This window comes from Suillus discolor, assembly GCF_016758755.1.
Source record: "Suillus discolor strain FC423 chromosome Unknown F5147scaffold_13, whole genome shotgun sequence".
NCBI lineage: Eukaryota > Fungi > Basidiomycota > Agaricomycetes > Boletales > Suillaceae > Suillus > Suillus discolor.
Window position 1 is genome coordinate 469,800 of NW_024541260.1, and position 25,930 is coordinate 495,729.

The 25,930-nt window shown below is 48.0% G+C and overlaps 11 protein-coding genes across 11 annotated transcripts; 3 read left to right on the forward strand and 8 right to left on the reverse strand.

The window, feature by feature from the left end:
• Positions 1-2: 2 nt before the first annotated feature.
• On the reverse strand, positions 3-2,186 carry F5147DRAFT_62959 (uncharacterized protein). The gene is made up of 5 exons (XM_041432755.1): positions 1,632-2,186; positions 512-1,580; positions 333-450; positions 246-279; positions 3-189 (listed from the first exon to the last, which is right to left on the reverse strand). The coding sequence occupies exons 1-5, from the start codon at positions 2,130-2,132 to the stop codon at positions 52-54; spliced, it is 1,860 nt and encodes a 619-aa protein (XP_041295683.1). The 5' UTR covers positions 2,133-2,186; the 3' UTR covers positions 3-51.
• Positions 2,187-2,391: 205 nt separating this feature from the next.
• On the reverse strand, positions 2,392-3,972 carry F5147DRAFT_682824 (uncharacterized protein). Its single transcript, XM_041436493.1, has 3 exons — positions 3,549-3,972; positions 3,196-3,500; positions 2,392-3,144 (listed from the first exon to the last, which is right to left on the reverse strand). Exons 1-3 carry the CDS (start codon positions 3,839-3,841, stop codon positions 2,855-2,857), a joined length of 888 nt encoding a protein of 295 aa, XP_041295684.1. The 5' UTR covers positions 3,842-3,972; the 3' UTR covers positions 2,392-2,854.
• Positions 3,973-4,167: 195 nt separating this feature from the next.
• On the reverse strand, positions 4,168-5,171 carry F5147DRAFT_571854 (beta-lactamase-like protein; the record flags this gene model as incomplete). Its single annotated transcript, XM_041431060.1, has 3 exons — positions 4,168-4,481; positions 4,535-4,767; positions 4,822-5,171. 3 exons carry the CDS (start codon positions 5,169-5,171, stop codon positions 4,168-4,170), a joined length of 897 nt encoding a protein of 298 aa, XP_041295685.1.
• A 2,108-nt stretch (positions 5,172-7,279) lies between these two features.
• Positions 7,280-9,862, forward strand: F5147DRAFT_63124 (uncharacterized protein). Its single transcript, XM_041432794.1, has 11 exons — positions 7,280-7,771; positions 7,821-7,919; positions 7,979-8,079; positions 8,129-8,197; positions 8,249-8,400; positions 8,449-8,524; positions 8,573-8,697; positions 8,753-9,084; positions 9,137-9,414; positions 9,470-9,478; positions 9,530-9,862. Exons 1-11 carry the CDS (start codon positions 7,386-7,388, stop codon positions 9,760-9,762), a joined length of 1,860 nt encoding a protein of 619 aa, XP_041295686.1. The 5' UTR covers positions 7,280-7,385; the 3' UTR covers positions 9,763-9,862.
• Positions 9,863-10,025: 163 nt separating this feature from the next.
• F5147DRAFT_533703 (uncharacterized protein) lies at positions 10,026-10,235 on the reverse strand (the record flags this gene model as incomplete). The annotated part of the gene is made up of 1 exon (XM_041430120.1): positions 10,026-10,235. A coding segment is annotated over one exon (210 nt), but the record flags the coding sequence as incomplete, so codon positions are not given.
• A 579-nt stretch (positions 10,236-10,814) lies between these two features.
• On the reverse strand, positions 10,815-12,195 carry F5147DRAFT_63119 (uncharacterized protein). The gene is made up of 7 exons (XM_041432793.1): positions 11,904-12,195; positions 11,718-11,852; positions 11,640-11,668; positions 11,393-11,586; positions 11,214-11,340; positions 10,918-11,158; positions 10,815-10,867 (listed from the first exon to the last, which is right to left on the reverse strand). Exons 1-6 carry the CDS (start codon positions 12,058-12,060, stop codon positions 11,087-11,089), a joined length of 714 nt encoding a protein of 237 aa, XP_041295688.1. The 5' UTR covers positions 12,061-12,195; the 3' UTR covers positions 10,815-10,867; positions 10,918-11,086.
• A 388-nt stretch (positions 12,196-12,583) lies between these two features.
• F5147DRAFT_63169 (uncharacterized protein) lies at positions 12,584-15,092 on the reverse strand. Its single transcript, XM_041432808.1, has 12 exons — positions 14,982-15,092; positions 14,876-14,917; positions 14,771-14,818; positions 14,505-14,715; positions 14,349-14,452; positions 14,261-14,299; positions 13,846-14,208; positions 13,729-13,797; positions 13,533-13,670; positions 13,190-13,479; positions 13,066-13,138; positions 12,584-13,006 (listed from the first exon to the last, which is right to left on the reverse strand). Exons 1-12 carry the CDS (start codon positions 14,988-14,990, stop codon positions 12,602-12,604), a joined length of 1,791 nt encoding a protein of 596 aa, XP_041295689.1. The 5' UTR covers positions 14,991-15,092; the 3' UTR covers positions 12,584-12,601.
• Positions 15,093-16,183: 1,091 nt separating this feature from the next.
• On the forward strand, positions 16,184-16,897 carry F5147DRAFT_682860 (uncharacterized protein). Its single transcript, XM_041436494.1, has one exon. It carries the CDS (start codon positions 16,227-16,229, stop codon positions 16,548-16,550), a length of 324 nt encoding a protein of 107 aa, XP_041295690.1. The 5' UTR covers positions 16,184-16,226; the 3' UTR covers positions 16,551-16,897.
• Positions 16,898-17,598: 701 nt separating this feature from the next.
• Positions 17,599-19,597, forward strand: F5147DRAFT_770991 (uncharacterized protein; the record flags this gene model as incomplete). The annotated part of the gene is made up of 3 exons (XM_041441186.1): positions 17,599-17,936; positions 17,988-18,330; positions 18,386-19,597. 3 exons carry the CDS (start codon positions 17,599-17,601, stop codon positions 19,595-19,597), a joined length of 1,893 nt encoding a protein of 630 aa, XP_041295691.1.
• Positions 19,598-22,684: 3,087 nt separating this feature from the next.
• F5147DRAFT_770993 (uncharacterized protein) lies at positions 22,685-23,572 on the reverse strand (the record flags this gene model as incomplete). Its single annotated transcript, XM_041441187.1, has 3 exons — positions 22,685-23,212; positions 23,279-23,407; positions 23,489-23,572. The coding sequence occupies 3 exons, from the start codon at positions 23,570-23,572 to the stop codon at positions 22,685-22,687; spliced, it is 741 nt and encodes a 246-aa protein (XP_041295692.1).
• Positions 23,573-24,083: 511 nt separating this feature from the next.
• F5147DRAFT_650663 (uncharacterized protein) lies at positions 24,084-25,794 on the reverse strand (the record flags this gene model as incomplete). Its single annotated transcript, XM_041433457.1, has 5 exons — positions 24,084-24,257; positions 24,308-24,504; positions 24,550-24,880; positions 24,930-25,691; positions 25,741-25,794. The coding sequence occupies 5 exons, from the start codon at positions 25,792-25,794 to the stop codon at positions 24,084-24,086; spliced, it is 1,518 nt and encodes a 505-aa protein (XP_041295693.1).
• Between the last annotated feature and the right edge of the window lie 136 nt (positions 25,795-25,930).

The window sequence follows — 25,930 nt, forward strand, 5'->3', positions numbered from 1 at the left end:
CGAAAACCTATCGTCTCACATAGTGATTAAATACATTTTATCCTGAAGTGTTCATTCAATTCCCAGTCCTATTAAGCCCTTCTTTCTATGTACACTCATGTGTCTCGCAAGTTGGTCCGGCCTCGCGAAAGACTTCTCACACCCACCCTGAGGACAGGGGTAAGGGCGTGCACCCGTGTGTGTTCGTAACTAGAAACATGGTTTAATTCAGAAACTAGACCTACAATAACCACAAAAAAGCCTACGTGTTTTGACAGATTCGACGACTCAGCGAAGGCCCTGAAGAAAGACAATAAATCAGCACTCCAACATCAAAAAGAAGAAACTCATACTTCTCGCAATATTTGCACTTGAACGGCTTGAAGCCATTGTGCGTCCGCTTGTGGATCGTTAGTGCACCCGTGATAGCGAACGCCTTGCCGCACCCGGGAAAATCGCAGACGTATGGTTCTACAGCGCCCAATGAGCTTATTGTCGAACACGAAACGACAGAAAACGGAAAAGTACACACTCTCTTGGGTATGCCTCCGCATATGTTGCTGCAATGTAGCTGTTTCCGAGAAATGTGCATTGCATATTTTACACTTAAATGGTTTATGTCCTGTGTGTGACTGCATGTGCCGCGCCACTTTTTGTTTACTTGAAAATCCTTGCGTGCCATTCCGAGAGCAACCCTCCCAGCAACAGACGTAGTGCGCTTTACCGCTGCCGATGTGGGCAAAGAGGATGTGGTTGGTAAGGTCATCAGGAGAAGAGAATGTCTGCGTGCATCCGCTCCATTTACAAGGTTTGATGGCGTCTGTGGACGAGGAGTCTGGCGAATAAGACTTGTCCCGAGGTGAAGGATAAGGCGGGGCGTCTGTGGGTGACTCATCACAGGAAATAATTTCTGTGCGAGTTGGTGGTGTTTTCGGTGGTGGTGCAGTGCGCACCATCGTCGATTGTGGGATGGCCCGGATGGGGTAATTGATACCAAGATGATCTTGCATCAAATGCGTGGTAAGAACGTCAAGGACAGTATCCGTAAACCCAGTTGTCGACGAGCTTGAAATTGATTCTGTACATGGTAGCATAGCACAGTCTCCCCAGTGGCACGACAAAGCATTGGGGTCGAATTGTTGATTCTGGGAAGCGTCTGAGCATACCTGTTGAAGGGCTGATCCCTTCGTTAAATTGGGGGGGCGGAGATGGTCCAAGTTCACATGCCCGACTAGCTCCATAAGGGACGGGAATATCATCTTGCAGTCTGCCCACAAACAAGGAAACACATGTGGTGAGAACTGTGGCAGGTGTTGCGGCAGGCCAACGGGTGTGAATGGAGTCGCCGCCTGGGAAATGTGGGGTGAAGAAAACGCTGAGCTAGTAGATGATACTGGGCATTCGGGAGATGCGACACCCAAAGGCTGTGCTATGTCACTGCGTTCTGACAAGAATTGGGACACATGTTGTTCGCTGTAGTCGCTCTCGTCGCATCCACACAAATCATTTGCAGACTGCGGGTTCCAGTTGAACTGTGTGAGGCTTGGGTCAAGGGTCTTTGGCTGAGACAGATAAGAATGATAGTCAGTGCAACATTGCAGCTTAAAATGCGAGGAATCAGAAAGTGCGTGCAGACACACAATATGGCGTACCAATTCTTCAAGACCAGAACAATTGCCACAGTCCTCATCAGGGACACATGCGCCATCGCAGACTACGTCGTCATTAGCCACATGGCAACTGGGCTCGGGGTGGGTAGGATCGTTACAGGCGACGACGACACACTGGTCAGTGCACTGCGAGGTCATCTCTAGTATGGGGCATGCTGCTTCTTTGCATTGATTCATCGACCCTTGTGGACAGTGTGAGCACGGCGGATACAGCGGGTGAATTGATGAATCTCCACAATCCATACCAGCGTCGAAGTCTGGGAGGTCATAAGGGCGGAATGATTGGTCATGGAGCTGCATGAATAAATAAGTGTTCCTCGTCCGCAAATCGGAAAGCTTGTGGTAAGGTGGGCTGATCCTCAACGACGCCGATGACGACAAGCCAAGGGGATCTTTATATGATGAATACCTGGAAAAATAATGAGTTAGAGAAAGGGAGACGTTCCCTTGATTGACTGGGTGTGTGATTGCGGTGGTTTCCATTGCGAGCCTTATTGGCTTGGTGACTGTGGAGGTCCTCTTCAACGTTAACCTTGGTACGGTACGGGAAATTTGGTTATGGCAAGGGTGTCCGCCGAACCGCGGTTAGGAGTCACCGGTCAATTTCCAAAATAGGTGCTCTCCCGGTCAACTTCAAAATAAGTCGCCCCTATTTGGAAGTAACAACATCACGTGCCGGTTTGCCCGAGTTTTAAAATTTAAAACGGTCGTCCGACGTCCACCCTTGCTATATATGATCTGAGTCGTGGAATCCTTGTCAAGTGCAGGTCCAGGTAATCACTCGAGTTGAACCAGTGGTATGCCTGCAACTTATCTTATGCAAGCAGTCAATCCACACGTAGTACTGGCTGTGAGATGGAAACAACGATACCTGTGGTATGCCTGGATGACACAATTCAAATCGAACATATGCATGATCTATGATAAGTAGCATGCGTTTTAAGAAACGGTGCCCTGTGAGTTCCGATGCATGGGTGTAAGGTGTAGGTATAGGCACGAAGTGAGAACGCTCAGGCTAAGTAGTGCCAAAAACAAAACAAATTCCATGACAGGTCAATATGTACGTCCAGAAAGTTAGACATAAAGAACCAATATGACAAAGCAAGAACGGCTAAATAGCGTAAGTAGCAACACAGCACAGGTTGATAAAAGCCCATCGTACATAATTACTGTGTATTAACAGCGCGCATCAATTTCCCCGGTATCTACCCTCTGGCTGGCTGCCTCTGCTTCCGAGCGCACCTCTCTGCCAGCTCGTTCGACATGGCTTCTAGGGCCTCCATCGCCCCAAGGGCCTCGAGGTCATGAGTCTTGCTGTCGGCGGACGTGGTAGTAGAAGTTGTCGGAGGTGGGTGCGTAAATGTACTGCGACCAGGTTGTTCTAACACCATTTCGGCAAGTTCTCGGAATGGTGTGGTGTCTTCTGATGCATTATAAGAAACCAAAAGCGGAGCAGCAGTTAGTCCGGTAGTCATTCGGGTGGGTGATACTCGTCCTGGGTCTTTCTTCAGTATGTGCAACTTTTGCGAGAAGGGATGGATCATACCTAGTCTCTTCGCTACGTCGTATCCCTTCAGTCGTTCCTTATCAAATTCAGGGTTAACAGAAGAGCCTTCCTCCAACGCAAGATAATCGATACGCTTGTCGATAATAAAGCGATCGTTCACTGTCCAAGGTGCGTCATGTAGCACTTCGTCTACCCAGCGACAGTGCCGCATAAGCTCGCAACGCTCAAGATGTGAGAAATGAGGTGTAGTATTGTGAGCTCGACATTGCTCATCCGAAAGCACTCCAACGATAAGATGTACGGAAGGGAACGAGAGCTTCGCTTGACGGAGCTGATGTACGTGCCTAGATGAACTTTAGTGATCATGCAGCAGTTACTAGTGGTGTACTCGCCCAATAGTTAACACATCGAAAACGCCGTCAACATACACTCTAAGAGTGACATTGTCCCGTGGGTACTTTCCTGCACTAGACGCGTTAAGTGCATTCTGCACATATGCTTGTATATCCCCGGGACTCAGCGCCACCGCGCTGAGTCGTTCCCTGGCTGCATCAGACGGGGGAATCTCATAAGTATTCAAGGCTGGAATATGATGCAAGTCGGCAATGCTGGACTCCAAGGAGCGCTGGCCAGGGTTAGAGATGAGATCATAGTCCTCGTCGCTCAGGACCGACGAACTATCCATGATGGCGCAAGTGGAATAGAAAACACGTCAAGACCGTACGTACGCGGTGGCGTTGGAGGCCTATGCTAGTAAAAATGCGAGACACGAGGCCATTCCTCCTTCTGCAAGGAACATCGAAGTAGAACTTGACCTGCTTCGTGGGAATTTATAAATTGGCCATAACCAGTAATCCGGCTTTAGCTAGGCTTGTACAATGTAGGCGATATGATTGTAGCATGTTGTCCTGACTGACATCTTTCTTTCTCTGGGACTCCACTCTATCATTCAGAGCGACCTCGTACTTCTCCCGCGAAGAGGACCATTTCAAATGAACTGATCACTGATATTCATGCAGCCAATGGCAATATGTTACCAGGCAAGAAGGCAGACCCCTTGTTCTCCTCATACCACTTCGAATCGTGAGCAATCAACACCTGCACTCTCGGAATTTCCAACAGCGACCGGATCCTTGCGATATTCTCCACAGCTTTATCTTTATCTTCATGCATGCACCTGACGCAACCTGACGAATCAATGCGATGTGCGACATCTTTCTCGCCCGTAATCAATCTGTAGTCGTGAGCAGAATCTCCTCCAAGGAGAATCCATGCGCCATCTGAGCTGGTGCGCGCAAGTATGTTTATGTGTCCTCTGACGTGCCCTATAATGCTGACTTGTCAGGTCATACATTCTAAGGGTTCCCATACCACAAACCTGGCGCGTCAATCACATACATGCTGCCATCGCCGAAAAAATCCAATGCAAGCGGAAATGGGCCGATCGGGAGACTGAAGTCGGATAGAGGAAGAAATTTAGTGCGCTCATGCGGAAGAGCGGTCGAAGAGAAGAAGGAGTCCGGGTTCATGGGATATCCTGAAGCCAGGAGCTCCCTGCATCCCTCTCCCACAACAAATGTAGCTCTGGTGAATGGCTCGTGGTCCCCGATGCTAATACCGAACAGTCAATTTTTTTTGGATCTGTCAGCTGTCCCTAACACTCACTGATCCCAGTGTAAGTGGCTAATGATGACAGTTTCAACCTCATCAGGGGAAATACCTCCCTTAACCAGTGACTCCGCGACTGTCTGGTTCACAAAAGGGGCGAACCCCACGGCCTTGATGCGCTCCTGGGACAGAGGGGTGTATCCTTCGAGGTCGCGCCGTATACCTAAGTCGAAGACAACCCATGACTTGGTCTCGGAGTGTCGTAGCGCAAAGGCAAGAGATGGACACGACACAAACTCTCCCTGCGAGTTGTCGTCTACAACCAAATCGCAGGGGATGCGAAGGTGTCCTCCCTCAAGCGCCGATACGTACATAAAAGGCTGGTCTGCATTGGGCGGAGGAAGCATCAGCCCAGTCGATTGCCCTGACTTGATTAATGGTGGGAGGCGAAGTGGCAGTATGCTCACATATATGACTTCCCCATTTATATACCCCCTCGGAACATGACTCAGATGCCTGGGCAAGAAGTCTACCGTCTCCCCTTACTCGTGCGAAAGACTTCAGTTCCCTAGAGTTGCACCAAGGTACGAGCAATTTTATTGACACGCGATACACAAGACCGTTCTTGCTCGTATAGGCCCCCCGCTTTTAGCGAGGCATTTACTGTCGTGTCCGCAGTACATCTGCATATCTCTTTAACGTGAAGACTACGTGTGTGATATGATAATATAAGATAAAGATTGACGGTCCTTCATAGGCTCCGGCCGCGAAGCGTTCGCATGGTTGACGTTGAAGGGGCGAATGAGCGGTGGAGACTAGAGCGTGATGGCGACGGGTCAACGGTGTGCTTGTGATTCGAACAGTGTGAACAGTGGACGCTTGGATGAGTTAGAGTTTGGACTACGCAAAGGGAGATGAGTTTTGTCCAACGAGAGTGTTGAACTGACTCGGCATAGGTGGATAACAGAGCGAGCAGCAGGTGTAATGCTGGGAGGCAAGAAACGCGGCGTCAGCGAAAGAATGACTGTTGGAACCAACGAAGATGGGCTCCTTAGAATATTGCATGGACTCGAAGGAGCAATGCTCGTACCTTGAAGTGACGCGAATCCGGGAACCGATGATTTTCGGAGGGGACTGGTCACTCCTGAGCAAGTGTTTGGAGCTGGGATATCGACTTCAGAGGTCTCCGCCCGATTTCCGCCGTATCTTCAATGCTGTACCGCGCAGTTGAGTTGCACCGAATGACCTTTGTAACTGCGACAAAGAAATTGTAATTTCTTTCAGTGGAATGATGCTTCCATCTAATCAGGTAGCGACCAATAAAGTCGGCCGTGGTATATCCTCTTTCTGAAGGTCATGCTTTCTGGGAATGACTCCAGGGTAGAAAGCTGTCCACCCTGATAAAGGAACGTCATGGGGCATTCAGCACCTGGACCTTCGAATTGCTGAGCAATCCCCTGATTCTCCGAATATTCTCCAGGGCGGTTCCTTGTTCACGTGGATGCGTCTAAAGCACCCATTGACATCGGTATCATAGTGTCCGATGTCGGTTTCTCCTGCGATTGATCTGAAGTCTCCTGCAGAATTACCCCAGAGCAGTATCCATGAGTTCATGACCCTCCAGTAGATGTACGCGCTGGTGTGTTCCCCCTGCGTGTGTGTCCTGCGTACATCAAGGTGATTGCAATGTCAATGAAATGTCATGCGACAATCTGGTATCTGCGTCTTCTGTCGCAGTATAACCTGTCGCGAGTATTCCCTTGCCGTGTTCACTGAAGATGAAAGTAGCATTCTTAAGTGGCTCTGGATCTCCGATACCACTGGCAGTGTGGTTGATCAGGAATAGTCTTCAAAGAGTGTCGTACTCACTGGTCCCAGTGAAGATGACCGAAAACGGTGTCAATCTGTTCTGGTGGTGTCACACCTGCTTTCAGGGACTCTGCCGCGTCTAGTCAAACTTCTGGCCGGAGAGGGGGGAGACACGGCCGTTATCTTCCTGAGCACTGACAGCAGGAGATAGTAGACAGTTATTAGTAAGGATCGATATACATAGATGAGCCTCACAAGGAATGTCTGCCGTGTTATAGTTCATCCCCTTCATGGGTCTCCGCGGTTCCATGACTCTCATCTATCAACGGATGCTATGATGTGAGTATAAGAGCTCGGCATAGTACTAGTATACGACCTCAGTTAGGCTAAGGAATCTAATTAATTTTCTGATAGATCTGCACTGGCAATCAGAGTTGAGATTCAGCGCCAAGCAGTACATCACCTGCTTAGTAGAGCATTAGGCAAGAGTCGAATACCGTCGTTTTAAAGAAATACGATGACTTCGAGGGAGCGAGTTTTTTTCTTTATTGATATAGATGATGGAGTCATCGCGTGCATACATGGAAAAAGTGAAAGTACGGTGACGCGAGCCTGAGGCCCGAGGGCAGTACTGAGTAGTGCGTGGCAGACTGAGGCAAGACGCGTCCGAGGTCACGTTCTTGCAAAATAAAACTCTCGGTTCCGTCGATCACGTATTTACCGTCAGCAGTATTGAATTGAGTCAGTAAACCGAGCTATACTTCATCGCGCATAATGCGTCAAACTTTCCCAAGAGTCATCATACCTCGCATATGGCACCCGCACATTTGGATGTAGTATGTCGTCCCACCAATGGCAAAACACCGAGGAAGCACTGGCATGAAAGTGGCTGGTCTAGGTCGCTGCTTACATTTCGAGTGCTGATGTACAGCCTGGCAATCATTTCACTAGTGCTCTATACGTTCTGCGACTCCGCTTTCTTTCCAATCTGCTATCTTCCTCGTTTTTGGCTTGCAGGTCATTGTAATGGGCTTGCTGAGTTGCTATCTCCGGGCGTTAATTCTACCACATGCCCCCAGTGGACGGCTTTACATCCGACTAAGTATCGTGGGCTCAGCGAAGACTTGGATGTGGCGTACAACTCGGAAGACTTCAAGCAAAGAGCTATTCAGGCCCTCGGAGATGCAGTCCGTGTACCGTAAGTCCTAATGTTGCATATCACTGTGGAAACATGGACGGGCTCTTAGGACCGAATCATACGACGATAATGGACCGGTCGGTGAAGACAGCCGATGGGATACATTCGCAGAACTTCATCGAGTTCTTGAAGCCTCGTTTCCTCGCATGTACGTCGGGTTCTTCAAGTCTATGTTGACGTTCTTTAGCTCATTTTTTTAATTTCTAGTTACAAGTCCCTAAATGTCACCAAAGTCAACACCTATGGTCTGATTTTTCACTGGCAGGGATCGACTTCTGCGAAGCCTTACATCTTGACCGCTCATCAAGGTTATTCTCTTCTGAACGTCCTATTGAATATTCATTGACGTCGTTCCAGATGTTGTACCAGTCGAAGAACAAACAATTGAAGAGTGGAAACACGATCCGTATTCAGGGTACTATGACGGTAGGCAAATTTTTAACCCCCGAGGTGCTACTTACATTTGTATCATCACAGGCACATGGATATGGGGTCGTGGTACTTGTGATGACAAAGGCGACTTGATACGACAATTGCTAGCCATCGATTCCTTGTTAAAGCAAGGTTTCTCTCCTGCACGCACCCTTATACTTTCGTATGGATTCGACGAAGAGTCCAAAGGCATAGAGGTCAGTAAACCTCTACATACGAGCTCCATTATTGATAAGCAGCTTCAGGGTGCTGGTCATCTTGCTCGATACTTGGAAGAAACGTACGGGCGCGATTCTTTTGCCTTGCTTCTTGACGAAGGAGGTTCGTGGACTAAATGTTGCAAAGTGGTACAACTCAACTTTGCGTTAGATCTTTACACGGACACGGGTGGCATTGTTTTTGCGACTCCCTCGACATCCGAGAAGGGATATCTTGATGTGAAGATCACTGTTTCAACTCTGGGTGGTCATTCGAGTGTACCACCTTCTCATACGGTGCGCGTTGATTGCCACGCTTTCTTACTAATAACTAATCAGCAATACCGTACAGAGCATTGGTCTCCTCTCCCGTTTCATAGCAGCGGTGGAAGATAACCCACACCAAGCTAGCCTTTCCCGAAGAGGAACCCCGTTTGCGACTACGCAGTGCCTTGCGGCCTACGATCCAGCGTACCCCGAAGACTTGCGAAAGCTCGCAAGAAAAGCGGTTGCAGATGATGCAGCTCTGAAGGTGCTCCAAGAGCGACTTCTGGCTTCGGATCCCCTGTACAAAGCAGTGCTCGGGACCACACAAGCAGTAGATCTCATTGAAGGTGGCGTGAAAGTCAACGCTCTCCCAGAGCGTGCTAACGCAGTGGTGAATCACCGCATCGCAGAGCATAGGTCTTACTTCTTTTGTATGATTTCTAGGACTTTGTTCACTTCTTACTTTTAGTTCTGTTGCTGAGTTGCAGCAGCACATGATCGACCTTTTGACCCCATTGGCAACCAAGTATGACCTCGCACTCGTCGCGTTTGGTAGCAACGTGACTCGTGGTGGTGCTGGTGAAGTCGTTCTGTCTGACTTCCTCGGGACAGCCTTGGAACCTTCGCCCGTGACGCCCACCGGTTATGGTCCTTGGGCACTCTTACAAGGAAGCATTAAAGCTGCTTTTGAGAGCTCCCCCACCCGCAACAGCAGCAAGGTCGTGGTTGTACCCTCTCTATCAATTGGTACGTTGGTTGAACTGGTTTATACTGTACGACTCTAATGAATGATATGAACCAGGCAACACTGGTGAGCAACTGTGATCTACTCATAACAAATCGTCCCTTCACGTAATCTCAGACACACAATTCTACTGGAATTTGACCAAGCATATTTTCCGCTTCTCGCCGTCCTTTGACACGGATCGTTTCAATGGAGAACACACTGTCAATGAAGGCAAGCGTTGTAGTGTTACGTTGTTTTCCTTGCTGATGCAGTTCCCCAAACTAGCTTTCCGTGCAGACAGCATGAATGAAGGTGTTCGTTTCTACACCAAGTTTATCTTAAATGTGGATGAAAGTGATTTACCGTGAACCTTTTGTTTTGTTTTGCTGTCGTTGGTGTCGGGAGTCTTTAGGCCCGCACCTAATAACTATTTTGCTGTGAACAAATGTTTTTACGCTACTTTTGGATACCCAATACGCATTTGTTGGAAATGCTGCACAACTACAGGTTTATAGATACACACAAGTATATGATATACAACTACAACACTTCACATTTTTACGTGTTATTATTCCGCCTCGGTCTCGGTCTCCGTGCCACCGGTCCTGCTATTGACTTCAGATCCCTCTTGTCCTGTCGGAACAACACGACCTCTTCCATCTGTCGCAACTGCTCCAGTCTCAGATGTCTGACGTCGAGCTTTGATAGCAGAATTCGAATGGCGTCGCTCACGAGCCTCCACTTGAGCCTGAGCATGAGATGGACCACGTACAGTCCTGCTCCATACCACTCTGCCTCTGCCATCAGTGACAAATGGGGGATCCGCATCATGCTCGCATTGCGGTCGGCCAGTCGGCGTTGTCTGCTCCTCCGTACAGTCTGCTGGTGCTTCAGCAGCTCCCGAAGACACAGCTAACGACCCGTTGCTCTCTGGTGGGTCAGGCACAGTACTTGTAAGTGTAGATGATAGGCAAGTGTCGTTATCATTGTCATTGTCATCGTCGACGTTGAGAGGATGTAACAAAACATTCTCCTCTACTTCGTCCTCTTCGTCCTCGTCCGAGATGTCAATAACCATGGTCTCCCGACTGCGGGAGTTCAGTACGGTACTGAATCTGGACGTATTTGATTGCTGAATGGTAGATGTCATGGAGGCTGGGGAGGCAGATGAGGGACGGGGGGACGGTGTGCGGGGCATTGCCCAGGGAAGGAAGCTGTGAGAAAGTAGTCCAGAAACCTCCGCAGAGGATGATGGCCTAAAGGGCACCGGATGTGTTGTTGAGGGTCCCACAATTGGAGATGCACTCCTAGCCCTAGGTGGTATTGAAGCAGTGGGTACTGTTACAAGACTTTCGACAGGTGGATGTGGACTTTCCTCGACAGTGAAGGATACGAGGGTAACAGGAGCCACAAAATGCGCAGTTTCTAGTGACTGCTCTGTAGCTATACTCTCCGCCTATGGTAGAATCAAAGCTACTAAACATACACATGTCATGCAACTAAGTGATCTTAAAAAGGCTCACCAGTAATTCGAAGGACTGACGGTCTTCGTCGTCATCATCCATTAGAGTATCTGTGGCTGCACCAGACTCCGCATCCATGCCATTCAATAATGCTGGAAGATGTTGTCGGACGAAGCTGAGGGTGACATGTAGATTATTCGTTGGGTCTCCGAGGATGCTCTGTAGAAGCCTAAGGCGATCTGCGAGATCTGCTTCTGAAGCAGACCCGAACAGCGTATGGCCACGCTGCCGTTGTTGTCTCCTAAATACCTGACAAGGCATAAATATAAAGGTACAAGATGCAGATGACGCTATACCTTCATGAAGTGATTTGCTCCATATTGGAAAACGTGTGGTGTACCATCAGGATTGAGATGTTGGTAGAAGCAATCGAGACCAAATGGACAACAGGGCTTGCCAGAAGCTGATGTTTCGACGAAATATCTGCATGACTGTGATCAGACCGGCGAGAGCAATGTAAGGAGATCGTACTGACTTGCATGGAACGCGAGCCATGCTATTCTTGTAACTATCTATTATCTCCTGCTTGCGTGGGTGATCATGAGGGAAGAAATGCGTGGAAGGTGTAATGAAACGCGATGGACTGCGGCAGTAAGGACAACGTTTTATCACTCCTGACATCACCATGTCCGGCGACTTTCCTTGTGGCTCTCGCCACTGGCGAATACACTGAGTGACAGTGTTAGTTTGTGCATCGAAAGAAAAATAATGATAGGATCGACCTGAAGACAGAATACATGGCCGCAGCCAACTGGGGGACGATGTCAGAAGACGTTCAAAAAGCCAAGATAGTGACTCGCTTAGAAGACCGTATGTTTGAGGTTTCTCCATGCATATGTTACACATATTTTCATCCAAGTGCTTTAGCTCCTCATCAACAGGGTCCTTCACAAGTTCATGACGAAACCAACACCGAGTACCCCGAGTGCAGTGTCCTGAAATTCGGTCAGTTACACCACGTTATCATCAAACTGCACCTCACTTGCCTTGAATGTAGTATCTGCACACCTTGGATTTGTCGTACGGGGTAAGCTTTTCTTCAGCACCGTGAAGGAACTTGCAATCATCACCAGCGTAGCAGCCCCTGGGGGTTTTGTAGTATCGACAGATTCCCCGTGGCTTGGAGGTCACCGGGCGATCCATGTGAACATCTGGTGTTTATCCTTCAAACCTACAGATGATGAGTATTAGAATATTCCACTGCCAGGAAATGATCAGTTGTAGACAGTCGTGGACGACTAATATTGGTGGGACGATGACAGAAACTTTGGAAGGTCCTGTTTCCCACGATGTTGTTTGAGTCCTAAGCTCAAATTGTACACCGCGGTCATATCAGATTATATTAGATATTCGAGCGTCAGATGAACCGATGAACGATGGATCCTGTGTCGTGGCAATCTCAAAGTATTTAGCAGCTCCGAGCTTATAAGCCTCATATTGCCTGCAGGGAACTGTCACCGTTTGTCTAACAATCTTGATGGCCATCCTCCTTTTATGTAGTCTAAAACCATTCCAGAGTCAAAGCACAGGTTAGCTTCATTGAGGCATTAAATACTCGTCTGTTAGACAAACACTGGGTCCATAGTGAAACTAAAATTACACAAAGTGTTCGCGGATATATACAAGCAATGCGGTACGGAAAGCGATAAGTTTCATCGGTAATTTGCGCGCCGAGCATGAACGCCTACAACGCCAAAGGAATTCTAAATCCACCAGTTCTCCCCATCATGTTGTCAGGATCGTATTTTGCGCGGATTGCTATAAGCTTTGGCAAATGCTCCTTGTAGATGTCCTGGACTGGAGTATCGGCGAGCGAGGTATTGCAATACTTTGGCAACTTGTCATTAGTGCACCCCTCTGCCTCCGCCACCTTTTGAATAGACTGCAGGATCTGCTTCATCAGCCCGATCCAGAAACTATCGTTGTTCTCTCCTTCCCATTGGAAGCAGGCGAGCAATGGCCCATTCGGCCGGCCTTTCTCGTGCGGCCAGCCAGCGGAAGTGCTTGTGTCAAACATGGACGGTAGGAATGGCCAAATATCGATGACGGCTGTCTTTCCTTCGTATTCCTTCAGCTTGCTGGCAGCGAGCTGAGAATAAGAACGATGAGAAAGATATCGAAACATTTGGATGCTAAGGATGATCATACCTTCGATTGGACCTCGATCTCATCCAAGAGCTTTTGGGTGAAGTGCGAAACCATCACAGTCCCCCAACGCGCCCTGCAGAAATGTGAGTGAGCCGAACGTCAAAATTTTTGTTTTATGACATACCTAACATTCTCTTCTCCGACACCAGATTTAGGGGGATTCTTCGCGTACGTCTGCAAAGAGAGTTGTGTCCCATCAACTTGACGGTGCGATGGCGGTGCAGAGATGCGGGACGGATCATGAATGTGTGAAAAAAGCTGGTCCATGAATGCAAAATTTTCAGCAAGCTTTTTGTCCGCTTCGTCGTGGTCCTCGTGATGAATCCATTTATCGTCAGAAAGCTCGAGGAGCTCCTCAAAAGGATTGTCAGAAGGAAGCGGCCCATCATAGAAAAGGTCAACAGTAATCTTGTCCTTGTATTGACAGTTAATGTCAGTGCGCAGTAAACTTCAAGGGTTGGACATACCTCCCGCTCTCCACGGATACAGAAATGTCTGTATGCGCCAACGATCGCTGCCTTCTTGTCTTTGCACTTGTCAATGAAGTTCATAATTGCTTCCTTCACCTTTGCGGCCTTATCTATTGGAAACGTCAACATGTTCCGCTAATTTTTTTATACGAGATCAGCATGAAAGACACAGTAAAAACATGTTGACACCGACGTAGATAGGCCCAAGTGGATAGGTTTTGACAGTGAACGAAGTAACAATGCCGAAGTTGTTTCCGCCCCCCTATTTCCGTAAGGACTAGGATTATACCTGTGTATTTGATAGACTCACTCTTATAGCAAAGAAAAGGTCACTATTGCGTTCAGCGGATGCCTTTACTGATTCTCCGTTGCACAAGACGACTTGAACCTCGACTAGATTGTCTATTCCAAGACCGTGTTGGTTGGTCAAGAGGGAGTAACCACCACCCAATAGCCAACCAGCTACTCCGACACCAGCAGCGGTAGCCCCGCCGACGATGTTTCGCTTATACTGGGCTATTTCCTTGTAGACCTCATCGAAGAGACATCCCGCTCCAATGCGCAGATTCTGGGTTTTGCTGTTATATTCGAGTTCATTGAAGTTGGCCATGGAGATCTGGATGCCTGTAGTGGAGCTGAATCCAGGATTGGTGGAATGTCCACCCCCTTTGACCTACATAGTAAAGTCATGAAATGGTGAGAAGAACTGATAATAAAATACGCACCGCAAATTTCACTTTATCATATTTCATGAAGACTTTCATCTAAACAACATTCAATCGGACAAAATCCAATCAGAAATCGAGCACTGACGATCTTTTTCAAGTCATCAATGTTACCAGGTTGAACTGCGCAGCGGGCTACTTCGGAGCTGCTCTCGAATTGGTGAGAGACACTGAGATTATAACCAGCGCCACCTTTGACATAATACTTCAATGCTGTGGTGTGATGGCCAAATGAACGCTTTACCAAAACGTAAAAACTGCGAAACATGCTTCGAGTTTTTGCAAATCTTCTGCATTTCCTTGGTAGCTTCGACATATTCTTCCTCGGACCAAAAATCGGTGTCGTAACTAGCATCTGGGTCCCTGTCACTGTGGTTGTCCGACTGATCCGGTTCGTCATTGTAGTCAATCGAGGCATGAATTCCTTGGGCTATGGAGTGATTTCCAGCATTTCCCTACGATAGAGTGACTTGAGTTAGAATTCAAAAGCCGCTGCAGTGAGTGGCGCACTGGGCCATCTGAATTGGCGCTGCCTGCATGGACATCACCATTAACCTGCTATAGAGCAAATCAAATTGGAAGTCCGAATCAAAGCTGGTGCGATCAGGGACATACCGAATCAGCCGAATCGTTGGATCCTGCACCACTGGCAAGATGCTGCAACACAAAACAATATTAGTGTCGCCAGTGGTGAACCAACTCAGCGATACAAAAAACATACAAGAATCATGATAGTGAATAAGTCGGTTTAAAGGTTTGTGGATTGAAGAAGGATCTCTCAGCCAGCGGATGTGTTGTAGACTAAAATGCTCGATTGGGTTTTCTTATAAGGTCCACGTACCACACAGCAATGCTTTGATCCGGCGTAGTGTTTGACTTATCTAGTAGAGCTTCGCGCCCATGCTGCGGAGACAGGCACGAGTTCCATTACTAAATGACGAACTGTCAATTGTTCGTGGACTGACTATCAGTGAACCGAGGAGTCCTTTAGGGTGCGTTACGCTGATTGCGAGGCCTTTACGTCGTAATAATCAGATTCAGACGTTCCGTATGCCATGGACTGGTATTGAGAACCGAGAATGGACATCGATCCTTGATGGCTGCGATCCATCAGAGCGCGGTCCAAAGAAGAATGCCGTCTAAGGAAACAAGATGCGTCACTAAATTCGTGAGCCGCAGATATCACTAGCCTGAGTAGTAGGTATCGCGGCATTTTATAAGCGCCTATACATTTCATAGGAGACAAAGCAATATCTACATAGAGCCATTAATGTAATCACGCTCGGTTCAGGCTTTTATCACATCATGACGGTGGCTCACCGTTTCGCCCGTGTACCCTGGCCTACATTGATCTGGATGATGCTACTTCAAGGAAAGTTCCGTAGTTCAAAACAAAGTGGAAGATAGCCCTTGAGCTTGAATTTGGATCTGTGAGTTGCAACACAAAGTCTGAAGAAGCTCAAATTAAATTAGACCTCCGACATAATTGAAATGTGTGCATAATACTCATAATGAAGAATAAGTATTACAATTTGCATGCATCTGCATCAAACTTCGAGCCACTAGTACTGGCACAAATGAAGGACATGTGACTGATGTATCTTCTCCGATGATCAGCAGACACAGCGGGTAAACTGACCTTGAAATTACATTACATTCGAAAGATGGTCCAGATCATGTTGAAACCCCCATTAATAGCATCCTACCGTACGAGAAGTACTAGTCTTACCCGCATTAAAACACAGGAGTCTTCCAAAGTACTCCGTGCTGCCGCTCACTAGGCAAGCGAACAAACGCGACGTTATCTCGCTTCCGTCTCGCTTTCACCTCGCATTGCATTCGTTTCACAGTCGAGAGTTGCTAACTAAAGTTTGTGTAAGGCCACTTAACAGCAACATAACCCTACTCTCTCCATTTGCGTGACCATCATCCTCCATCATGCAATTGCGTCCACCACGTCATATGCATGATGCGTTGCGCCGCGTTCATAGTAGTTCTGTCTCTTGCTCATTGTTCTTTCCTCACTACTATGGCGACCTCTGAGTCACAGCATTGTTGCTCTTCCAGATATCCAAACGGAAAAAAATGGCGATACGACGTATTCATCGCCGCACCAGATATCGGTGACATTCGTGTAAATGTGTTCACATTTGGTGCCAACACTGCTTGCTTGTATCTATTAGATCTTGGCACGGGCGGTTATATCCATGTCTGGGCTTCAACGAAGGATCCCGAAATGGACGACATGTCATTTCCAAGTCATCGTTGCTGTCCGCGAGTGCAGGGGTGATATCGATGGCTGATAGGGGTAGTCCGGCGCAGGCTCATGTTTTGGATAATGGGTGCCGGCAAGATATGAGCAGTACGGTCCAGGAAAATATGGGGTTGAAGCCTAATAGTCGATGCAAAATAACTCAGTGACAACGTGTCTGGCATTGTCGGCAGGATAATATAGGATGAGTTTGGCGGAGAGAAGGCAGGCTTTGGCGAAGAACGTCGATTGTAGCCATACGAGAGCGCGGGCGCCAAAAGTTTAAAAGCGTGCCCTCAATCACCGAAGAAGGACGAGGGCAGCGAAGATGGCGGACCAGTAGAGTTTGGTACGGTGGAGGGCGCGCGCTGCTGTATGCACTGACTTGGGAGCTACTAGATGTCCACGGGAGTTCGCGCATTTTTGGCAAAACGGTCATTACTCCACATCGCACAAACAAACAAAATTAATTCTTTGACAGTTCGATAGCGTGACATCGAAAGTACAACGTCTGCTAGTTTCTTTTTCGAAAATTGACGTGTTGAGTCCAGCGGAGAGTTACCGCGCAGAAAAGTGCATTTTCCCTAGAGTTCGCGCACTTCGTCACACTATGTCACACGTCTGCCGCGATGCCTTTTCACGCTCCGCAGAATTCGCACCGTTTAATTGGGTTTAATATAAGTTATACGAAGCTAATTGGCCGACAAGCGGTTGCGTGTCTGTCGCGGAACTTCGAGTCTTGAATAAGACTCGTCCTCTACTTCATGAGCCTGCGTGTGCGCTGGCTTAAGCCCTACTATGGTCGCGCAGCCACATGTATTCTTTTTAGGCCTGTTTTTCGTCGGGCAACACTCCCGATCGTCTTTCAAACTCCTCCTCTCCTATAGCGGAGTTTGAGGTTCGCCTGGTGGGTAACGATTGTAAGGGGCTCTCATCTCTTTCTGACCTCCTCTCGTCGTCTCGCCAGGTAGGTTGCCTGTAGTTTTATATTACACGATTAATCTCTTTCTGACCTCCTCTCGTCGTCTCGCCAGAGCGTTTTTTGCATTATTTATTGTCACTTCGTTTCCATCGAAATAAATTTCTCATGTCTAATAATGGAGCTGGGTCATCACAAGCTATCTCTGGTACCTCTCAAACCGCTTCATCCGGAGCGGATGAAATTCCCGCACGTTCGGACTCAGAATGCGTTGAAAAGTGTAATGAACTTGTCGAGCAATATCGTCGACGAGAGAATGCAAAGGCAGACACCATCCTTGCCCTACATCAAGTCCTCCTTGAATCATCCAGTATCAGAATCGGAGGAAGCCTCCCTGAAGCCCTTGCAGTATACGTTGACATGCTCGACTCCGTTGATAGAGCGAATGGGAAGGCTGCCGAACGAGGAAATCAAATTAGGGGAACGTCTCCTCAAGAAGCGGAAGAGTGAGACCTACCACCAAGAGAAGAGATTCAAGAAGATGAAAATAGGGTCAGAAAGGAGCGAGCAGACTCCGAGTCTTCTGACGAGGATGAACCTCGAATCAAACGATCTCGAGGACACCTTGACACCTCTAAATTTCCATGGCACAAAAAGCGTGTCACTGCCATTGCCTCTTTGGCGCCGGATATCAAGCAGACCTTCGACCAACTTGAACGATTCGCAGTTGACCCCAAAGCAGTCGTTCGGGACATCTTATCCACACCTGGATGTCCACCATTCCCTCCGGAACAGTGGCTCAATATCGTCCAATGGAAAGTTGTCGACTTGGGAAAGGTCCTTGAAGCCACCCATTCAACAGACCTTGAACCTAAGCAGACCCACATCATCGACGACAAAGTTGAGCTCTCATTTCGGGCCAACAAATCTTCGGTCGGAATCCACTCTGCCTCAGATCATAACATCGCCTTCACCAAGTACATTAACACCCTCACCTTCGTCTTTCCACAACATTGGGAAGAGTACACCAGTTGGAACGCTCACATGTCGGGACTCTTTCACGCTTTCGAAAGCTCACGACATCACCGTGTCATCGAGTACGACAAAGCAGTCCGCACCTTGGTGTCACTCCAACGACACTTACGCCTCACTGATCATTCCGCATTTGGGGAACTCCAATACACTTTCTTGTCCTCCTTTGGCGTGGGTCCCAATTCCACCGAATCAAACTCTAGCGGAGGAGGGAAGTCAGATCGGTCGAGCAGGGGAGGAACAAGACGAGACCCTTGTCATAAGTGGAACAGAGGGACGTGTCCCAAGTCCTCTTCGGAATGTTTCTTCGCCCATTGCTGTGACCGAAAAGGTTGTCGCGGAGCCCACAAGAAAACTGACTGTCCGCGGCTCGGTAAGAGCGGTGAAGGATCAAAATAGTCTTATTGCGGCAGCTCCTAGCCATAGGAGAAAGAATATATGGAATGATCGTTCTCATCCTCGAAGTCCGACTGCCACGTGGACAGAAACTGCAAAACCGTTACCTCGACCTCCAAAACAAGAATTCAAGAATCTTTCAGCGCTTCGTACCATCTCAGATTTTCCTCATCTATTTCGTGTTTCTACCTGTATCAACATCGAGGAGTTTGAGTCCTTGCTTTCGGATCATCCCAATCCTGCTTTTGTTAATTCTGTTTGTCTCGGTCTTCGTGAAGGTTTCTGGCCTTTCGCCGACACACATTATGGAGAATGGCCCTTGACTTTCGACAACTCCTCTCGTCCTCTCAAGTCTGATGCTGAAAAAGAGTTTGTTAAATCTCAAATCGATAAAGAAGTCGCTCTTGGACGTTATTCGGAAGAGTTTGGACCTGATCTTTTGCCGGGGATGTATAGTATGCTGGTTCATGCTGTGCCTAAGCCTGGGACTAGCAAGTTCCACTTGGTTACTGATCACAGTGCTGGATTGTATGCCCTCAATTCGATGATATCTCGGGATGACATTGCTGGGGTGACTCTGGACAACGTTCACCATCTTGGGAATGGTCTCCGACATTATTGTCGGTCTCATTTAGGTGGAGACTTGCAGCTTTGGAAGGCTGATGTCTCCGAAGCGTATCGTCACATGCCAATGCATCTGCTGTGGCAGATAAAGCAAGTCGTCATCCTGGGAGAATAAGCGGTTTGTCGATTGTCATAATGTCTTCGGTGGACGCACTTCCCAACGAATCTATCATGCCTTCATGGCTCTCGTGATCTGGATTGCCATCGTTAAAATACTCATCTTCTACATCTATATCTACGTCGACGATTCATTTTCCTTCCAACGAAAGGAGGAAATGGAACTGTATGCGCCTTACCATAAGGTGTTACCTCGTAATCTTTGCAAGCTGCTTCGTCTCTGGGACCGTCTTGGAATTCCTCACGAAGAACGGAAGCAAGTCTTCAGAGTAGAGCTACCTATCATTGGTTTCGATGTCAACCCCAACCTCATGTGCGTGAGGATGTCGGACCAATCTCGTTCAGATCTCATTGACAATCTTCGTGGTTTTGCCATTCAAGGCACTTGCCGGTCCCTGTGAGACTTTCAACGTCTTGCAGGACATCTCAATTGTGCGCTGAATGTTTATCCTTTGTTATGTCCTGGCCTTTCGGCAGTATATGCCAAAATGGCAGGCAAACTGGAGCAGAGAGCCTTAATCTGGGTGAACAGAGATGTCGTTCGAGAGCTTACGTGGGTCATCAATCATCTCCTTACGTCGGATGGAATTTATTTCATACGCTCTCTTGCCTGGGACTTTCATCATATGTCCCAGGCTACGTTAACCATTTATACTGATGCCTCTGGGGATGGAATGGGATTTTGGTTCCCTTCTTTGAACCTTGGTTTTCAGTCTCGCCTACCTGAAGGATGTCCTTCCGGCACCATATTCTTCTTCGAAGCTCTAGCCATCACTGCCGCTATTCTTAATGCGGTTGACTGGCTTCATTCTTATGACCGTCTAGCAGTGTTTATGGACAACATGAACTCGGTCGCCATGTTTAACACCCTCGCTGCACTTCCTCCATATAATTGGTTATTGTTGGTCGCTATGGACGCTATCCTGGCTTTGCATGTGGACCTACGTGTGTTTCACGTCGCGGGGATACACAACACCGTTGCCGATTGCCTTTCGCGCTGGAAGAATGATGAAGCTTATCAGGTATCTCCGGGCTTAATCATCTCACCTTTTCAACCCCCTCGGAATGTGCTGGGGGCATCGAAAAAATGATCACTCAGTCCACTAACGCCAGGCAGCCACTCTGGGAGGCCTGGTCTCTAGAGTGTCTCATTCTTGAGCGTTCTATCTCCCTCGGTTTTGCTCTTGATCCTGCGACTTCCCGAGCCTACTCGTCTCATCTCAACTCTTATTTGTCCTTCTGCGCGACTCATCGTTTTGCTGTGGAGCCCAACGCTGATACGTTATCATTCTACGTGGTCTACATGTGCCAACACATACAACCTCGGTCTGTTGAATGCTATTTGTCGGGAATTGTCAGTCAATTGGAACCTTATTTCCCTTCCATTCGTCAAATCCGTCAATCTCATCTTGTCAAACGCTCTTTGCAGGGATCTGTGCGTCGGTTTGGGCGGCCTGCAAATCGGAAACATCCTCTATTGCGGGACGACCTTGTTCGCGTGGCCTCTACCATGCCTCGTCCTTTGTCGTATGACGACATCCTCTGGCTGTCTCAACTCTTATGTGGTTTCTTCGGCCTCATGTGTTTAGGGGAATTGGTGTGGCCGGACCAACTGGAACTTCGTGATTATGCAAAGTTGTCTCTGTGTCACTCAGTTCGTTTAAATGCTGATTATTTTTCGTTTCTTCTGCCTCGTGATAAAGCGGATGTTCATTTCGAAAAAAATGAAGTTCTCATTCAACGGTGTGAGGGCCCCATTGACCCTCTACAAAATTTCGCGGCTTACCTGGCCATTCGGAATCTCAAATTCCCACTGCAACCTTTCCTTTGGTTGCGTAACAATGGTAAACCTCCCTCGCCAGTATGGTTTATGCGCCGTTTGCGCGTATTTTTTGATGTGTCCATCGCGGGACATTCATTGCACGCTGGTGGTGCGACTTCTCTGGCTGCTGCTGGTGCCTCACCCTCCAGCATTCAGCGGATTGGGCGCTGGCGTTTGGATACATGGGAACGCTATGTTCGGAAGAACCCTGTTTTGCTGCAAACCCTGCTGTTTGGTGGGCATTCTATTCACGATGGACCGGGAAATTGATTTTTTGGTGTGTCTCTTTCATCGCTTCGCTCAATATTTATTTATTTATTTTTCCACAATCATTTATTTTTCTTTCCCTCCCATCCCTCCCTTATTTATAGTGTATAGCGGTCGAGACTTAATTTCTTTCTCTTGGTCTTTTCCTATCGTTATGTATTATTATTATCCTGCCAGTTGTCGGAGTGTTCCATTTTTCTCGCAGGTTTTGGCTAGGCTCACTATTCATGTATTACTAGTTAAAATCTCCATAGGACTCCCTGTCGTCTGCAGGGAGTCGCGTTTGCACCGGTTATCTCCGCGCTTCCTCTGCCTTCTGCACAGGCCAATTAGATGTTGTGAAGTTGTGCATGTGTAAAGCATTTCGGCATTGCGGAGTTTTGATTACACAGTCTCTATGTAACGCTTTGGGCAGATTGTCACGTCTGGGGCTTATTTCTTTATCGCAGATGATCCTGACAAGCATGTGCCCTGAATAAATTTGTTTTAGTATTCTCTAATCATGTATATAACCATCTCACAATATTCTAGAATTATATGTGGAGATCTGACCTTTAGAGTGAGCCTTCTATGCCTCTCACACTGATAAGTTGCCCATGGAACAAGATCTACTTCGATTTTCTTCAAAAAAAAAATATGGCAGTGTGTATTATGTTTGGGCGAATCCAGATCTATCATGGATAAGGATTCTGTGCAGAATTGCGTGTGCTAGAGTCAATGCGCGGACTCTTGGGACACACGGACTCGTGGGACCATCTAGTAGTACATCTGAAAAGCCAAAATCCGCAAACGCGCCTTTGAGGCGCTTCTGGGAGCCATAAATAGCTGACGTCGGCTCGCGCACCTTTTTAGTACTTATTGCATCAAAGTAGACTCGGCTCGTTGCAAACACGAAAAAATGCGTGAAAAACAGATAATCTCGTTGTAAATATTTGATTGTAAAATTACAGATAGCAGATGATCTCAAGATTGTACTATTAGATAAATCCGTGTAATCTACAGCCCAATATCTGCCTCTCCACGTCTGATGATTGATTTGCACAAAGATTTGTACCTCTCCCTCAACGCGTCATCAAGCCTGATTCTACCGATCAACGCCATGATTGAACTGTAAACGTCGTAGAATTGTTCAGCGGATGCGTCGACGTTCTCGTATGTGCCCTCACGATATGCCTTGAGGGTGTTGTGAACGGCATAGTGTTGCCGAAGTCCAGTTCGGTCCGGTTCTTGGGGCAAATTTTCTGAACACCGAACCGAACCATGGGTTCGGTTCAGCCATTTGGTCGAACCAGGTCCGACTAAGCGAAAGGCGGAAAGCCCTGCTGAATCAATGTCCGAGCTCCACCATGCCATTCCAAATGCCACAAACGCCATGCGCAAACGCCCAGCACACGTCAGCAACTGCTGACGTGGCTCAGACGAATACAGACGATGGACGAGAGCAGGAGAAGGGAAGAAGACAAGGAGGAGGACGAGAATGAGAGAGAGGAGATGGACAAGACAAGTAGGAAGACGTCGAGTAATCTGTAAAATAGAAATAAAAATAAATTGCATTAAAAATGCACCATGCAGATGATGATGAGTGAGAACCATGAATGGGCGAGAATCATGATAATGAGCGTCGAGAGGTATGTCGTCATCGAGTTCCTCTTGTACGTGAGCCTGCGCATCTGTATGAGTGGCAGCAGCCATCATCATAATTGTGATTGCAGATGCAGTCTACAAAAGTTGTCGAGTGAAGACGCGATGCAATGTAAGAACTTACCACATCAGAACCGGCCCCAAATACACTGATCGCACCTGGTAGAGACACAGAGTCTCGTGCACTGCAATAGAACGTGGGCGGTCAGCAACATGTGCTCCCTCTTTTTCCATGATATCCATTGCAGCCTGTGACGTGATCTACTTCATGCCTGACTAGACAACGTATTTTTTTATGCTGACCTGATGACATCCTATAACTACGAAAATCCTATGGCCTTGTTTGAGCGAGAACGGTGACTTGCTGTGATGAGCGACGGGTACGTTGAAATTAGAGTGCATGGTTGGAATTCACAGTGACATAAGATACTTAGTGTTTGACATGAATTTGTGACCGTGCAGTCCTGTGTCACACAGCGCGTCACAACCACGGCAGGCACGACAAGACCGCATCAATCTCACCCGATGGCCCAAACCTGTGGTTCCAGACACATGCATTTGTATATATTATTATATTCACACATGGTAAATATTTAAATACTTACACATTTTTGAAAAAAGTGTGACAAAAATTGAGAGGTTCGAACGGGTTTGAACCTATTCACTACCAGCCCAAACCCCGAACCTCTAGAAAGGTTCGGTTCTGAGTCTTGGCCGAACCTTGGACCAGACCATGCGTCCGGTTCGGAAAGGTTCAGGTTCGAACCGAGGTTCGGAACCGGACTGCGGCAGCTCCTGCAAGGCCGAATACGCAGTCGAGTCTCTCAATGTCGATGTCAACATAGAGCCCTTCTTTCCACACAACATCAACGATCATGTCGATAAGGTACTCAGCCTCCAGAAAACGTGTTACTTCGATGCCATCAACCTGTTGGCACGACTATAAGTTGCGCAATTATTATTTAACGAGACACTTACAATTTCAACCTTGTGCAGGAAGTTGAGTCCAGATAGATGACCTTTCACTGCATCGGCCCTCTCCGCAGGCGGGAGGCGTAGATCGAGGGCATTGAGAATGTTGTGGGATGCGTACGTCTTGAAGAACCTCCACGTAGACGACATCAATGTTACCATTTCTTCATGAACCTTCGGCGTCTCGAATTTCTCATATGGAACTATGAAAAAGAGTTATTGACATCATCAATACATTCACGACTTACCTTCGCCAATTAAGTCAACTCTCGCATCCCGCAAGGCTTTCGAAATATGCACATTTCGTTGCTTGCGCGTTGAGGAAACATCCTCCGTTCGCAGCATTGTGCGACGGAGGTATGTTTTCGCCTCAGTCTTGATCGTCTTGATGTCCTTCTTTTTAAGCTTGATTGGGGCTGTAACGGCTGGGGGAGTAGCTGGAGGAGTAGCCGGAGGAGTAGCTGCAGGGGTGATGGCAGAGGCCGGCGTGGTTGGTTGTGCTGGTCCGGGGGCAGGGGTAGGAGGGAGATGGTGTTCGATGGCACATTGTCGACCGACCAAACGCTCTGTCTCCAGCGTCTTAGTAGAATATTAGACAAATACTAACAACGAAAGAAGAAGAACATACATGTATTACCCCACGGCTAAATTCGCCCCGCTCTGCCTCTCTCTTGCAAGCCAACACCACACTGACGACAGCTGGCGCTGGTGCTGGTGCTGGCGCAGGCGCTGGTGCGGTGGCACTTCCGAGATCCCACCTCATATAGCGTGGCATGCCGGAGCCTCCGAATGTAAATAGTTCGTCATATTGAGGCTGTGGGGCGTGATCATGTTGCTGTGGGGGGTCATAGTCGTAGAAGTCGGGCTGCGGGGCGTAATCATGCTGTGGGGGGTTGTGGTCGTAGAAGTTGGGCTGTGGGGCGTGATCATGTTGCTGTGGGGGGTTGTGGTCGTAGAAGTTGGGCTGCGGGGCGTAATCATGCTGTGGGGGGTTGTGGTCGTAGAAGTTGGGCTGCGGGGCGTGATCATGTTGCTGTGGGGGGTCGTGTTCATAGAAGTCGGGCTGCGGGGCATAATCATGCTGTGGGGGGTCGTGGTCGTAGAAGTCAGGCTGCAGGGCATAATCATGCTGTGGGGGGTTGTGATCATAGAAATCAGGCTGCGGGGCGTAATCGTGTTGCTGTGGGGGGTCATGGATGTGTTGCTGAGGGTAGTGATTTACGGGGGGAGATTGGAAGCGACTGTGGCCTGCATGTGCAGCCATTGATGCAGAAGACGTGTGGCGGAGACATTGGGGGGTTTCTGGCCGATCTTCAGGGAGACCGAGTTGGGTCACAATATCGTGACCAGATGCGTTGACGTTAGAGTTTTTCTTCAGTCGCGGTGGTTCCTAAGCAATTGTGTTAGCATCTGTGTTTTGATAGAATATAAACACTTACTTTTTTCTTGTTAGATGTGCGTCGTTTTTGCTGGGCTGGCTTTCGTGGGGGCATGGGTTAAGAATAGCCATCCTAGTGGTATCTGTATGCATAATAAATTGACTAACCAGATTGGAATCACGCGTAAACGAAGGGTGCTCGAACAAGTATATAGATCGGAAATGATATACACAAAACGTACAAATGAAAG

Excerpts from the sequence above, each read along its gene's own strand:
- F5147DRAFT_62959 (XM_041432755.1), bottom strand. The coding sequence starts at position 2,132 with ATGGAAACCACCGCAATCACACACCCAGTCAATCAAGGGAACGTCTCC. Across the intron at positions 1,581-1,631 it reads GTTCTGGTCTTGAAGAATTG|CTGCAATGTTGCACTGACTA; the intron begins GTACGCCATATT and ends TCGCATTTTAAG. Across the intron at positions 190-245 it reads CGTCGAATCTGTCAAAACAC|TTACGAACACACACGGGTGC; the intron begins GTAGGCTTTTTT and ends CCATGTTTCTAG.
- F5147DRAFT_682824 (XM_041436493.1), bottom strand. The coding sequence starts at position 3,841 with ATGGATAGTTCGTCGGTCCTGAGCGACGAGGACTATGATCTCATCTCT. Across the intron at positions 3,501-3,548 it reads TTCGATGTGTTAACTATTGG|GCACGTACATCAGCTCCGTC; the intron begins GCGAGTACACCA and ends AAGTTCATCTAG. Across the intron at positions 3,145-3,195 it reads CGACGTAGCGAAGAGACTAG|GACGAGTATCACCCACCCGA; the intron begins GTATGATCCATC and ends AGAAAGACCCAG.
- F5147DRAFT_63124 (XM_041432794.1), top strand. The coding sequence starts at position 7,386 with ATGGCACCCGCACATTTGGATGTAGTATGTCGTCCCACCAATGGCAAA. Across the intron at positions 7,772-7,820 it reads GGAGATGCAGTCCGTGTACC|GACCGAATCATACGACGATA; the intron begins GTAAGTCCTAAT and ends ACGGGCTCTTAG. Across the intron at positions 8,698-8,752 it reads GTGTACCACCTTCTCATACG|AGCATTGGTCTCCTCTCCCG; the intron begins GTGCGCGTTGAT and ends AATACCGTACAG.
- F5147DRAFT_63119 (XM_041432793.1), bottom strand. The coding sequence starts at position 12,060 with ATGGATCGCCCGGTGACCTCCAAGCCACGGGGAATCTGTCGATACTAC. Across the intron at positions 11,341-11,392 it reads ATGGCTCGCGTTCCATGCAA|ATATTTCGTCGAAACATCAG; the intron begins GTCAGTACGATC and ends ACAGTCATGCAG. Across the intron at positions 11,159-11,213 it reads GAGCAAATCACTTCATGAAG|GAGACAACAACGGCAGCGTG; the intron begins GTATAGCGTCAT and ends TCAGGTATTTAG.
- F5147DRAFT_63169 (XM_041432808.1), bottom strand. Across the intron at positions 14,819-14,875 it reads CCAACGATTCGGCTGATTCG|CAGGTTAATGGTGATGTCCA; the intron begins GTATGTCCCTGA and ends TTTGCTCTATAG. Across the intron at positions 14,300-14,348 it reads TTGATGACTTGAAAAAGATC|ATGAAAGTCTTCATGAAATA; the intron begins GTCAGTGCTCGA and ends AATGTTGTTTAG.
- F5147DRAFT_682860 (XM_041436494.1), top strand. The coding sequence starts at position 16,227 with ATGATGCGTTGCGCCGCGTTCATAGTAGTTCTGTCTCTTGCTCATTGT.